At 44.9% G+C, this 15402-nt stretch overlaps 1 protein-coding gene across 1 annotated transcript in view; it reads right to left on the bottom strand.

Annotated features, from left to right (window-relative positions):
* The window catches only part of CBL (Cbl proto-oncogene), a 101209-nt gene that overhangs the window by 85217 nt on the left and 590 nt on the right, over positions 1–15402 (bottom strand). The window contains exon 2 of the mRNA XM_006152326.3: positions 15286–15402. Within this exon, the coding sequence (XP_006152388.1) occupies positions 15286–15402 (117 nt within the window). The remainder of the gene's footprint in view (positions 1–15285) is intronic.

Raw genomic sequence — 15402 nt, 5'->3', positions numbered from 1 at the left:
AAATAAATAAATAAATAAATAAATAAATAAATAAATAAATAAATAAAAGACAGGACAGCAGGTGGCATGGCAGTTAAGGCACTGGACTCCCAAATGGCCAACCACTGTTTGAGTCCGGGACCCAGTGGCGTGAAAATCATGCTGGGCGCATGTGCATGTGTGTCCCAAGATCCCAGAAGGAGAACGGAGAAGGGACTGTGGTGTAGCCACAGAAATCACCTCCTGGGAGGGGGTGATTTCTCACTTTCCCTCTTTCTCTCTCTCTCCAGTGACCACAAGTACCCTACAGCAAAACCTAAAAAGAAAAAAAGTGATCTTCTTGGGCCAGCCAGTAGCATGGTGGTTAAGGTGGCCAGATCCCACATGGCCAACGGTGCAGTTCGAGTCCCAGACCCAACAGTTTGAAAAACACTGGACATGCAAAAAGCATGCATGCTCAAAATCCAGAGAAAAGAACAGAGGAGAAGGGACTGGGACATGGCTCTCACTCCCCCAGGAGGGATTTTTTTTCACTTTCCCTCTCTCTTGGTCTCTCTGTGGCAAGTGCATGTGCCCTATAGTAAAACTAGAAAAATAAGTGACTTTGTCAAGTTCATTTGTAGATAAATGTCTGCTTTTCTCAAGATCTTTTTGAGATTAATCATTACATGAGTAGGGAAAACCACTCCACTCTAAGTCTTTAACTTTAGAACACTAGCACACACCATAAAGAAAACATACAGGCAGACCGATTGTTTTGATTGTAATATCCTTTGGAATGGAAAAAAAAAAAAAAAAGCTCTAAGTATTTATAGCCTAAAAAAAAAAGGTTTCCTAAAGGTTTGTGTGAATAATTCAAGTCAATAGTTAACAAATACCAAAGCCAAAGTTACTTGGTGAATTTTAAACCAGTGGTCATAGCTAACCTCCAAAGCACAAGTCTGCATTCTGAACTTAACACACATTCATCAAAAATACTGAAAGATAAAATACCTTCCTGTTTAGTCTGGCCTCCATTTGGCCCACTGGATTTTGTTTTCCAAGTCCTGCAGTCGCAAAAATGGCTGCCTCTGTTTACTCCTGCCTGCACGTTCGCAGCATCACCCAGGGCCCTGGCAGTGGCAGCGTGCTGCGCTCTGGGAACCAACAGATGCTCCCGTGGCTGCCACAGCCTCCGCTCAGAACAGCCTCCTCACCGGCCTCACTCCCTTTGCTTCTGCTCCATGCTCAACAGAAAAAAAATCTGGGAATTGTTATGACCACAATAAAGAGGAGTAAAGCTATGCTTAAAAACTGCTAAATGTTTAAATAGCGAAAAGTTACAGAGGACAGGGCCTAAGCCGAATTGTGTTCTGAACAAAGACTCTTTTCTAACAGTAAGGGATTTGCATCTCTAATTAGGCAGGAAAATATAAGCATTTAGGACTATGAATGACAAAGTATTTCTATCTTTGTAGACCCCAGTCATCAAGGAAATTTTTTTTAATTGTCAGAGGGCATATGCACTTGCCAGAGACAAAAAGAGAGAGGAAGCACCCTCCAAGTTAGGTGTGCTTATGCCACAATCGCTTGTCCAATTCCCATCCCTTTGGGATAGAGGTATACACCCCATACCTGATGTGTTTTTATTTTTATTTTATTTTCAGAGGTTTTTCTTGCCTTTGGGCTTATGTGCTCACCACCAGAGAGACAGACAGACACAGTTGAGAGGGAAAGTGAGAAATCACCGATCAGGGAGAAGCCAAGCTGCAATCCCTTCTCCTCCATTTTTTCCCTGGGACCTTGGGGCATGCACATACGCCCGGCATGATTTTCAAGCCACTGGGTCAGGGACTTGAACCATGGTCAGCCATGTGGGAGTCCAGAGACATAACTACTACTACGCCACGTGCTGGTCCCCCCAAAGTGTTTTTCAAACTGCCAGGGGCCAGGATTCGAGCCCCCACCACCCCCATCAGCCAGAAGCATTTTTCATTTCCAAGTTTTCCATCTTTAAAAATAAATAAAAGAGCTGTAGTCTAACAAGTACTCGGTATATGCAGCTACACATAAAATGACATACAGTACTTGGTTACTGCTTAAGAAGAGCCAGCAGTGCTTCAGAGAACAGGAGGCAGAGGGGAAAGGAACCAGCGTGCTGACTGATGTTAACTGTCTATCAGACCCCGGACAATTTTTATTTTTTTATTTTTCTGAGAGATTTTTACTATAGGGCATGTGTGCTCACCAGAAAGACAAGACAGAAAACAAGAAATCACCACCACCACCACCACCACTCCGCCCCCCAGAGGTGATGGCTACACCGCACTCCCTTCTCATCCATTCTCCTCTAGGGATTTTGGACACACACATGCCTGGTAGGTGGGCCAGAGACTAGAACCAGGGTTAACTACATGGGAGTCCAGCGACATAAATCATTACACCATCTGCTGGTCCCAGACCCTGGGCAATTTCTTCACCTGAGTTTCATAGCTGCCTCAGTAAGTCAAAGATTTAAACTGACTTTTTTTTTTAAGTACCTCAAAAGTTTCAAATGTTTGAAACACCTAAGAAAGCTGAAGGTGCTTAACAGTCTTAAAAGTCTAACAGTGAAGCTTTTAAACAAAAACAACTCATGAGTGTGTGTCAATGACAAATGAGAACGTTACACTGTTTTATAAGAAATGTATTATCACTAGATAATGGCCCCTAGGAAAAAACCTGTCACTTTTAATTACTATTCTCCATTATTGATTGATCAAAACTCCATTCACACTCCTGAATGGTAATTACTACATAACACTGCCCAAATACCTACCAATGGCATTTATTAAAAACATCAAGTCACTTAGAACTCCTTACCAATCTCACTACTTCCACTTATCACATAAATTGTAGGAAAAAAATTGATAACAATGTATGAAATTAAATAACTGGCACGTTTAACAGCTTAACCATGCAATTTTTTTTTTAAGTTTTTGTCACAGAGTACAGGTGCTCACTAGAGAGAGAAGACAAAGACAGAGAGAAAGTGAGAAATCAGCCCCCCAGGGGGATGGCCCCTCCACAATCCCTTCTCCAATCTCCTGGGGTTTTGGGCGCACACATGCCCAGTGTGATTTTCAGGTCGCCAAATCCGGACTCGAATCGCAAACACATGAGAGGCGCCCTAACCACATCACTTGCTGGCCCCACCCGTGCGATTTCTACACATAGATTCTACCTTTCTTGTTAAAGAATTGTTTATTTCACTTTGTTATTATCAAATTCACTATAGGACACATGTGCTCACCAGAGACAGAGAGAGAGAGAGAAAGTGAGGAAGCAAGTCACCAGGTTCAGGACTCAAACTGCAGTCAGCCATGTGGGAGTCCAGCACCCTAACCACCATGACCCCAGATTCTACCTTTTATCTAGAGTTATCAATGTAACTTAAAGCCAAATACTTCACATGAACTAGAGATGGAATGATTTCAGTATCACTTTTTTTTTTTTTTTTGGAGAGGTTTCTGCCATAAAGCGTGTGCTCGCCAGACAGAAAGACAGAGAGACAGAAAGCGAGAAATCACCCCCCCAGGGGGATGGCCACACCGCAATCCCTTCTCCTCCATTCTCCTCTCGGGATCTTGGGCACGCATGCACACGTGCCCGGCGTGAGTTTTAAGCCACTGGGTCCGGGACTCAAACCTCGGTCAACTATATGGGAGTCCAGCGACGTAGCCATTACGCTAACTGCTGGTCCCCAGCATCACTTCTGAATGGCACACATGAAGTAAGACACAACTGTGGACTAGGGTACTGTATTATAGACGAGCCTGCTTCGTCTAAAGTCCCCCCACATTTCAATCCCCCTTCCTGTCCTGTTTCCTCAAAGAGTAGGTACCAGTCTGCCTCATGATACACACAGAAAACTCCAAGAGCCCTTTGCGCACCTTGGTTGTACCACACAGACTGGACTTATCAACACTGGGTCGTCTAACTCTTCAACACCTGGCCTACAGTTTGTGTTCAATAAAAATTTGACTGTGGGAAGGTATCAACAAAATTTTCATCTAAGGTGGAACCAGCAGATGGTGTAATGGTTACATTGATGGACTCCCACAGTCGAACACGGTTCATGTCTCGGACCCACTGGGCGGATGTGCATGCATGCCCAAAATCCTGAGAAGAGAATGAATGAGAAAGGGGTGAGGTGTGGCCATCTCCCATGGGGGCATGATTTCTCACTTTCTGTCTCTGTCTCTCTGGCAAGCGCATGTGCCCTAAACCAAAAATCTCTTAAAAAAAATAAAAATAGGGTCCGGAAAGTGGCATGGTGGTTAAGGATGCCAGACTCCCAAATGGCTGACCACATTTTGAAACAAATTAAAATAAGTAAATAAAGTTAAATAAAATAATTATTTTCCTTAAAAATAATTTAAAAATCAATAATTTAAAAAATAAATATCCCATTTATTCATTAAAAAACATGTAACACTGGCAGGTGACATGGTGTTGGGGCAAGGGACTCCCACATGGCCAACCACAGTTTGAATCCCAAACCTGGTGGCTTGCTTTCTCACTCTCCCTTTCTCTCTCGTCAAATACTAATAAACAAATAAATAAGAGAAACAATTCTTTAAAATATACATATGTGTATATTTATAGGCTAGCCAGTGGTGTGGTGATTAAGGTGGCAGGATACCACACGCCAATTGAGCAGTTTAGCCTCAGACTCAGTGGCTTGAAAACCACCAGACATATGTAAACACATGTGTGAAATCCTGAGGAGCTTGGAGAAGGGACTGTAGTGATGGCCATCCCCGTGGGGAAGCGTTTTCTCTCCTCCCTCCTCTCTCTTTCTCTCAGTCTCTTTCCAACAAAAGCATGTGTCCTATAACAAGTTGAATTAAAAATTCTGTATACCCTTATTTTTTTCTGTTCGTGATAGAGTAGAGCAGGCACACATGCAAGCAATAGAGAACAAGAGAGAAGAGGCACCTCAGCAGGGTCTCTTCACATCGCAGTCCCTTACCCCAGGCCTCCAGCTTGTCAGGATCGTCACTCCGCACAAGTGTGTTTTCTGACTGATCAGGGATCTGAACCCATGGTTGGCCCTGTGGCCTCCAGCACTGCAATTCAGCTCACTATTGACTATAACACTAGGCTGGGCCAAAAATGTGTATTTTAAAGTTTGAATTTCAGGACCAGTAGATGGCATAATGGTTATGCCCCATGTAGTTGACCTCGGTTCGAGTCCTGTGCCTGGCGTGAGTTTTAAGCTTTCTCCCTTGCCCCAGTACATACACCCTCTGGCAATTTAATAAAAGGGGGAGGGGAGGGTGGCTAGCCAGTGGCATGGTGGTTAAAGTGGCTGAAACCCAACCAGCCAACTGGATTCTTTGAGTCCAGAACTCAGTAGCTTGAAAAACATGTCAAGTACATATGAGTGGGTGCCCAAAAATCCCGAAAGGAGAAATGGAGAAGGGATCTGGGGCATGGTCAACCCCCATGGGAGGTGCTTTCTCACTTTCTGTTTGTCTCTCTCTCTCTCTAAATTTCAGCTTCTTTCTCATAAATTTTGAGATGTCCGATGTATCAGCAGGTGAAATGACTAAACGCTCCGCAATATAAGAAGTTATTAGTACTTGGCCACCAGTCCTAGTAAGTGAATGCTAGAAAGTCAAGCACTTGCTAAAGCTGACAAACCATTCAAAGGCAATGGTATCCACCCACCTTCCCAAAGCCATTTAGGGAAAGGAAATGGGGGCCACCCCCCAGCCAAGCGGTCAAGCTGGATCTCACATGGCTTCCGTGGGTTCAAATCCCAGCCCTGGCAGCTTGAAAAGCAAACTAGTCACATGTGCATGTGTGCCCCAAATCCCTAAAGGATGGAGTAAAGGAGAAATTGTAGCAATACCATGCCCCACTGAGGTCCCCCCTCCCCCCACTACACTCGCGCTCTCTCTCTCTCTCTCTCTGACAAGCAATTTAAAAAGAAAAAAAGAGAAGAGAAGAGAAAAGAGCACACCCCTAACTACAGCTAGGGGATACCTTTTTTGGGGGGTAGTCATTTGAGGGATGAGAGTAAAAGGGGACTTTTACATTTTATTTTTGTGTATCTTATGATTCATAAATTATGTTTTTCTCAAAGAGTGCTACAACTATATACTACTGTTCAAAATATGTCTAAAAAAGGAAGCAGCAGCGGGCTAGCTGGTCGCATGGTGGTTAGGTGGTTGGATCCCACATGGCAACTGCATACTTTTGAGTCCTGGGCCTGATAGCTTGAAAAACACACACCAGGCACACGTGCGGGCATGGCCAAAATCCCAAGAGAAGAATGGAGAAGGGCTTGCAGGGCGTGGCTGTCCCTCCAGGGGGTACTTTCTCACTTTCTCTCTGTCTCTCTCTCTAGTGAGACATATACACAGTCCTATACCAAATTTAAAAAAAAAAAAAAAGAGGGAGGAGGCAAGAATTAGAAGTTGGTCCCACTCAGAGAAGCACCAAAGAACTGGCCTCATTTCGTGCCTTCCTCCACATCAGATCCAAACGTCACTGTGTTGTGAAAAGGTGCCCAGGAAGCTAGTGTGCTAAGCACGACTCAGCATCCATTTCAAAAGCTGCAGAGGGAGGAGGCCAGAGTGACTGCTGAGTTCTTCTGAGAGAACGAGCGAAAGAGAGACTGAGCGAGAGAGAGAGAGAGAGAGCAAGCTACAACAGGGGCCAAGACAGCTGTCGCCCTCATCTCCTCAAGGCCTGCACCGCATCCCGGCTGAGCACTGCCAATGCGAGCATTTGCACCCCGTCCCCTCCTTTGGAAGCTGCTGCAGGAAGGAACAGTGTGGGGACAGAGCTGAGGCTGGCTTCCAGTCCTCCTGGGTGTCTACTCCCACCTATTTCCTTCCAGCACAAAATGTGCTAATCATGAAAACATCTCACAATGACTTGCTTGTTATAATCCCCTTCTTACAGACGAATGTAGATCGGAATTAACAACTCCGTTGCAAAATGTGATTGAAATTTAGGTCAGTTTTCAAACTAATACTTAGTCTAATTTCCCTTTAATGCTCCTGGTTAATCATTAGGGAAATGAGTTTTTCATAGTATAAATGTTATCGTGTGTTTGAATGGAACACGAACTGCTGAGGGAAAGGCTCGGGGACCAACCTGACCATGATTTATCAGGTCCGTTACAAGCTGCTGGCTAACAACATTAAAGACAGGTCTTCCGCGCCAAGAGCCTCCAACAAGTCCAACAAGTCACCAAACGGCAGATGATCCTCTTCCCTCACCTAATTTACTTTTTTTTTTTTTTTTTTTGAGGGTTTTTTTCTAGGGGGCGTGGCAACACTGAGAGGTTTTTCCTATAGGGCGCGTGCACTCACCAGACAGACAAAGAAAGACAGAGAGACAGAAAGCGAGAAATCACCCCTCGGGGGAATAGTCACGCCGCAATCCCTTCTCCTCCGTCCTCCTCTCGGGATCTTGGGCACGCACACACATGCGCCCGGCGTGAGTTTAAGCCACCAGGTCCAGGACTCGAACCCCGGTCGACTACATCGGAGTCCATCAACATAGCCATTATGCTAACTGCTGGTCCCAAGCCTGGAGTAATTTTTAACCCAATGAGTTCAGAACTGGAACCATGGTGTCAGCTGTTGGGCTCCAGCTGCCTTCACTTCCGCACCACCTGCTGGCTCTTAACCTTACCTTTATCCTACACAGCTTTCAAACTTTCTCTCGCTAACCACATGAAATATTTAACTGACTCATGTGTCACAAGGAATTATAAGGAATCTTACTTCCTTTGGTAAGTTCCTCATAGGCATGGAAACAAAGCCGCAGGGCCAGCCTGGTCACATGGTGGTTAAGTTGGCTGGATCCCACATAGTCAAGTGTGAGTGTGAGATTTGAATCCCAGACCCGGCAGCTTGAAAAACACACTGGGCACATGTGTGTGCATGCCCAAAGTCCCAAGAGGAGAGTAGAGGGGAGAGAACTACAGCACTGCCATCTCCCCTGGGGGCTGTTTCCGCGCTTTCTCTCCCTCTCTCTCTGTCTCTCTCTAGTAAGTGTACATACCCTATAGCAAATTTAAAAAAAAAGGAAAAAAGATGCAGAGGGAGGAGAGCCAGGTCTAAAAGAGGAGTTTTACAATGACTATATACTGCTGGGGCCAGCAGGTGGTGTGGTGGTTGAGGGGGCTGGACTCTCACATGGCTGACCACAGTTTGAGTCCTGGACCTGGCAGCTTGCTTTCTCACATTCCTTCTCTCTCTCTGTCTCTCTCTGGTGAGCATCAAAAAAATAAAATAAAATAAAATGAAATAATGACTACAATGACTATATACTGTCTTTATAAGGTAAAACCACTGTAATTCAGCGAGAGAGAGAGAGATTCTCTACCAGATGCACCTCCCCTCCCAATTAATCAGGCAGAATCTAAGAAGTGCCTTGGTTCTGAGACGCTTCGGTTTGGTGGGGGGGGTGCAGTGGGGAGAAAGGTCGGTCAATAAAATGAAATTTCTAAGTGTTAAATGCTACCGTAGACAGCATGAAGTAGGTGTCATGGGAAAATAATGTGTATATGTCTCTGTGATCACCATGCAAAGTAACCAGTCAGCACACAGGATTTGAACAAAAACGAAGCCTTAACTTAAAAGTAGAGAAGAGAGGGCCAGCAGGTGGCAAGGTGGTGAAGGCAGCTGGATCCCACGTGCCCTACTGTGCAGACTGAGTCCTGGACGCAGCAGCTTGAAAAATACATTGGGCATGTGTGCATGAGTGCCCAAAATCCTGAGAGGGGACTGCAGCATGCCATACCCCGGGGGGTGAGCTCTCTCTTCCCCACCACCCCCGAGACATGCCACTGACTTGTACACTAGTTAAACATGATAGTCCCATCCCAAGAGAATATCTACTCTTCTTAAATGAGGAGGAGGTGACAACAGATGGCTTTTGGGTACATGCATAGGTCACTTTGTAAGCAAATCATTTCTGCAATTGAGACTTTTCTGTATACCTGAGAAGGTAGTGCATGAAAGAACTAAGTAAGAATTGAGAGTTGAGGGTCAGCAGGTGGTGTGGTGGTTGAGAGTGCTGGACTCCCACATGGCTGACTCCAGTTCGAGTCTCAGATCCAGCAGCTTGCTTTCTCACTTTTCCTTTCTCTCTGGTCAAATTTAAAAAAGAAAAATTGAATATATAAGTAATTTCTTTAAAGAAATATTAAGGGTTGAGTAATCCTGAATTCCAAGTCAGGCTCCCTATTAGCTCAATTATTTAATCTGAGCCTTTGAATCATCATCTGTAAAATGGGGATTTAACAGTAAGAACTAATACAAAAAATCAGTTTATTTAATTAAAATAGATTCCCACCTCCTTAGACTTTCCTTTCAGTTATTACGTTAGGGCACATAAAGCAATTTAATTTAACAAATACTTACAAAGTAAGTACCTACAATATAGAAAAGAGACTGTAGGGACCAGCAGTTAGTGTAATGGCTATGTCACTGAACTCCCATGTAGCTGACCGCGGTTCGAGTCCCAGACCCGGTGGCTTAAACTCACACCAGGTGCATGTGTGCGTGCCCAAGATCCTGAGAGGAGAATGGAGGAGAAGGGATTGAGGCATGGCCATCCCCCCTGAGGAGTGATTTCTCGCTTTCTGTCTCTCTGTCTCTCTCTGTCTTTCTGGCGAGCACATACGTCCTATAGCGAAAACCTCTCAAAAAAAAAAGAAAGAAAAAAGAGACTGTAGCATAACCATTCCCCAGGAAAGTCGCTTTCTCCTCTCTTCTCTCTGGTGAACACTGGCTCCCTCTGACAAAAAATCAGCACCTTAATGTTTCAATGATGTAAGCTAATTAAAAATAAAAACGTAGTACAGACCCAAAATACTACTAGTGTGATGTTCTACTTCAGGACTGGACAAATTATAGCCTGTAGCTTTTATTTTTCCCCCACACATCTGCAAGCTAAGAATGGCTTTTACATTTTTAAAAAAGGCTTAACAAAGAATATAGAACTGAAGGCCAACCTGTGGTATGGTGGTTAGGTGCTGGATTCTCAAACGGTCGGCCATGGTTCAAGTCCCGGATCCCACGGCTTGAAAATAACACCAGGCAAATGCGTGCCTCAAATCCAGAGAAGGTAACTGAGGAGAAGGGACTGCAGTGTGGCCATCCTCCCGGGGGCGACTTTTCACTTTCCCTCTCTGTTTCTCACTGGTAGGTGCACTCATCCTATGCCTAAAGTCTAAAAAAAAAAGCCATGTTTATGTGCATGCCTAAATCCTGGGAGGAAAGCAGGAAAAGAATACAGTGTGGCCATCCCTTCGGGAGTGCTTTCTCTTCTCTCTCTCCCTCTCCCTCTCACCCCCTTCATCCCCAGTACATGCACCCTATAGCAAAAAACTAAATAAAATAAAAAATATATATATAAGACTGGACCAGCAGTTGGCACAATGGCTATGTCGCTAGACTCCCATGCGGTCCACCATGGTTTGAGTCCCGGACCTGGTGGCTTAAACTCATACCGGGTGCATGTGTATGCGTGCCCAAGATCCAGAGGAGACTGAAGGAGAAGGGATTACTGCATGGTCATCCCTCTGGGGAGTAATTTGTCTCTATCTTTCTCTGTCTTTCCAGCGAGTGCATGCATCCTATAGCAAAAAAACTCTAAAAAAAACAAAAAAAACCAGGCACATGTGTGTTGGGGGAACGCCTGCATCATGCATGCCCCAAACCTGACAGAGCACAGAGATGGAGAAGAGGCTGTGGTGTGACGCCTTCTTCCATTAGAGGGTGCTTTTCTTCCTCCCCCTCCTCTGTTTTTGGCAAGCGCACAGGCCCTCTGGCAAATAAATAAAGTGTAAATTATCCATTATCGGAGGTCTCTCTGTTGACCAGAACCCAAAATGCCCTCAATGCCTCAATCTCCATACATCCATGATTGGGGGAGAGGAGGACACTAACAGTTCCCAGTGCTAACTCAACCAACTCAATGACAGGTTCGAATAATAGCCATCTGGCTTCAATAACACGGATAAAACAGGTATGGGAAGATGCCTTAGAACTTAATTCATTTTTACTTTTCTTTCTTTTTGGTAAAGGATTTTTGCCTTAGTGCTCATATACTTCCTGGAGACAGAGAGAGGCACAGATAGTGAGGAAGAAAGTGACAAATCAACCCCCAGAAGGGTGGCCACTCCGCAATCCCTTCTCCCCCATTCTCCTCCTGGGATCTTGAGCAAGCAGCACACACACACTGGGCGTGAGCTTCAAGCTGAATCCAGGACTTCAACTGCAGTTGGCCATGTGGGAGGCTGGCCACGTAACAGCTACGCCATCTGCTGGACCCTAATAAAAGTGTGGGACATCCGTGGACTGGACAATAAGCTCTTCACCACTTCTATCATAACCACAGGGAGTTTAGAAGGTATAGTGACACATGTAACACCCTCAACAATAAAAATAAGGTGAAAGGAGCTAGGTGGAGGCGTGGTGGTGAAGAGGGCTGGATCGCACATGGCTGATTATACAGTTCCAGCCCCAACCTGCAGCTTAAAAAACATTCGGGGCGGGGTGGTGTACGGAAAGGAGAACGGAAAGGAGAAGAAGGGATTGCAGCGGCATGGCCATCCCCCAGAGGAAGTGCTTTCTCACTCTCCTCTCTCTCTCCTCCCCACCCTTCCAGCACACACACCCTCCAGCAATTAACGAAAAAAAAGTAAAAACAAGAGAACACCCTACCTTCAAAACATCAAAGGTAAAAGAGAGGAGACCTGAAAACACTACAGAAGTATTCAGGAAACCCAGAAAGCAGCATGAACGTGTCCGCTCACTTCAGCACCACTGGTAACCCGTGACCTGGCACACACGGTGCACGGATCCACCTCACAATAAAGCACCCTCTCCACACTAGGACAGAAAAGCTAGAAGCCCGCTTATCTTGAAACCACCAACACCTGAAAAGCATCTTGCCTCAAACTTGGAGTTCTCTTTAGACTTCCAGTTAAAGTCTGCAGAAGTCAAAATCCAACAAGGCATACTTGAAAGATAGGAAGGTGCTGGGCCGGCAGGTGGCATGATGGCTTAAGTGCTGGACTCACATGGCTGACCGTGGTGCAAGTTCCAGACCTGGCAGCTTGCTTTCTCACTCCCCCAACCTCTGTGTCTCTCTGGTCAAATTAAAAATAACGATAATTACATTAAATAATTTTTTTGAGAGATTACTGCTGGGGGCGCTATAGGGCGCATGCAGTGGCCAGAGAGACAGAAAGCAAGGAATTACCCCCCCAGGGAGAGATGGCTGCGCCACAATCCCTTCTCCTTCATTCTCCTCTCAGGATTTTGGGCACACACACTCAGCATGAGTTTTAAGCTGCTAGTCTGGGACTCGAACCACGGTCAACCACATGGGAGTCCAGTGACAACCATTACACCACCTGCTGGTCTCAAATAATTTTTTAAAAGAGATATGAAGGAGTAAGAGTTTTTTAAAAAAATTATATTATTAAGCATTCTTTCTTTCTTTTAATTTCACCAGCGAGGGACAAAGTGAGAGAAAGAGATAGAAAGTGAGAAAGCAAGCCACCAGGTCAGGGACTGGAACTGAGGTCAGCCATGTGGGAGTCCAGCACCCTTAACCACCATGCCACCTGCTGTCCCCAGGAGTAAGACTTAAGGGTTAATTTTTATTTGGACTATTTTGTAGATTACTCTTATAATTTATCCTGTATTTATTTATTTTGCTAGAGGGTATGTGTACTCCCCAGAGACAGAGAGAGAGAGAGAAAGAGAGAGAGAGGAGTACCCCCCAACAGAGAACAGTCCACAGATGCAATCCCTTCTCCACCTCTGAAATACCTTCTCTAACTCTCCATATTTTCAGAATTTGGGTGGACATAAGCCCAGTGTTTTCAAGCCACAAGGTCTGGGTCTCAAACTGCGTGGGAGGGATCCAGTTGCCTTAACCACTAGACCATGAAGCTGGCCCTATAATTTATCCATTAAAAACAGATTTTATTTGGACTACCTTGTAGACTAGAGCTATTTATAATTTGTCATTTATTTACAGAAATACAGAAGTTAAATTAAGTTTATTTTTTTACAGAGTGATCACTATTCAATATTAATTTTGATACACTGCATCCACATATTTTATATGAGAAACTAATTTTGAAAGGAAATTTTTTTTTCTACATCAGAGGAACCTCTTTAAGTTCATTTTTTTTTTTTAAAGAGGTTTTTGCCTTAGGACGCGTGTACTTGCTGGAGAGACAGAGACTGTGAGAGGGAAACCACTCCCCAAGGAGATGTCCTCGCTGCAATCCCTTCTCCTCCATTTCCCTCCGAGGATCTTGTGCACACAGGCACGCACGCACACACGCTCGCTCGCTCACTCGCTCAGGGTAAATTTCGAGCCGCCAGGTCCGGGACTCAAATTGCAGTTGGGCCACATATGAAAGTCCAGTGAGGTAACCACTACGCCATCTCTTGGGTCCCCTTTTAAAGTCTTTAAAAAAAAAAAAAAATTAGTCCTTGACTTCAAGAACTATTTTTCCCTTTAACTTTATTTATCACCATGATCTTTTTTTTTTTTATTTGACCAGAGAGAGAGAGAGAAAAAAGGAAAGTGAAAAAGCAAGCCACCAGGTCCAGGACTCAAACCACAATCACCCATATGGGAGTCCAGCATCGTCAGCCACCACATTACCTGTCAGCCCCCTTTTTCAGTTCTTAATGGTAAATTCATAAGATGCAAATGCACAAACTTCAGAGTTTAAATACTTTGGGTATTTTTTTAAAGATGTCAAAACATATACAGTTTCATTTACACACCTAACTTTCTGTAATGGTTTTATTTTTTAAAAATTTATTACTTTATTTAGTTTTATTTATTTCTTTTTAATTTGACCAGAGAGGGACAGAGAGAGAGAGAGAAAGTGAAAAAACAGGTTGGGGACTCGAACTACAGTCAATGTGGGCGTCCAGGGCCCTTTCCCATCACGCCACCTGCAGGCCTCAGTTTTATTACAATTTCTAATAATAAAATCAGTACACCACCACCCATATAATCAACATACAAAAACTGTGCCATTCATTACAATTACTTGACAAGACAAAAACCAACTCTGAAACCACTGGTATGCACAGCGAGAGTGTTAATTCACACGCAGGACTTATTAAGCATTTCTACAAGCATATTACATTCGCCAAGTGCTTCATAACCATTTTACTAGCTGTTTCTAGTCCAAAACAACCCATGAAGAACTTTAAAGAAGAGGAACCTAGACCCAGAGAGGAACCAAAGAAAACCAATTTTACCCTGGAGGAAATAACAGCATTCTCTTTTAACATGCCAGATCCTTCTAGTCACTTTTCATCCACAGTATGAATTGTCCCAAAATAAATTATTAACATGGAAACTGAATTCTAATAAAGCGTTGAACTGCTTCAACACTATGTATATATAGACACAACAATACGGAAGTAAAATTCTCCCAAATGACAAATTTGAACTGCCTAATATCAGGAAGGTTTTTTTCTTTTTTTTTTTTCTTTTTTGCACTTGCTTTAAAAAAAAAAAAAAAGTCATCAAAGCTCATCGAACAAGCTTAAAGTCAGGTCCTGTACTAAGAAGTCGGGCCCATTCCTAAAGAGCTGATGCCAGCTAAGAGCAGCCTGTGTAGGAAGTTAGGAAGAAGTTCGAATTGGCTCCTGAGCACGCCCCGTCCATCCATCGTTCAGAAGATAATGGTTCTAACCAGAACTGTGGTTTAATCAGTGCATATCTCAGCACCAGCTGATGGATCGCGTCCAGTGTTTAGGAGGGCAACAAAACGCTCAAGCCAGCGCTGGGCGTGGAGGAAAGTTCCTTCCCGGGCCCATTTAAACATCTCCATTTCTTTAATCTCGGTGTCACATCTTAGTGAGAAAAAAAAACTACACGCTAGAGCACAGTTTGCCTGCGGGGCTGTCCTGACCCCAGGTCCCTCCCTCAATCGGAGCCCAGAAGCGTAATTCCCCAGTTAGATCTCGACTAGCCAGCTCCGAGCCCTGGCCGGTGAATCCGACACTCTCCCTCGCCCACCTCCCCCCTACCTCCCAGGCCATTGCAGTGACCCACATCCCTACACCCTGCACAGCCCCAAACTCTGCAGCCCCATGAGACTTCCGCTCCTGTGGCTTCCCAGTTACCCTGCACCCCAGCCCCCACCCCATCTTTGTCTGGTCACCCCGTCCCCTCCCCCCGCTTCCTCTGTCCGTTCCTTCCCCTCCCTGCGGCCCCTCCGCCCACGCCCACCCTGCTCCCGCCGCTCCTCCGCAGGCCTTTCACCTTGTCCATGAGCTTCCAGCACTTCTCCACCATCTTCTTGTCCACGGTCCCCGGCGGGTGGGGGCTGAGGTGGTGGTGGTGGTGGTGCGGCTGGAAGGCGTCCTTCATGAGCCCGAT

This window comes from Tupaia chinensis, unplaced genomic scaffold, assembly GCF_000334495.1.
Source record: "Tupaia chinensis unplaced genomic scaffold, TupChi_1.0 Scaffold000348_1, whole genome shotgun sequence".
Classification (NCBI taxonomy): domain Eukaryota; kingdom Metazoa; phylum Chordata; class Mammalia; order Scandentia; family Tupaiidae; genus Tupaia; species Tupaia belangeri.
This window is presented reverse-complemented; position numbering and strand designations above follow the sequence as displayed.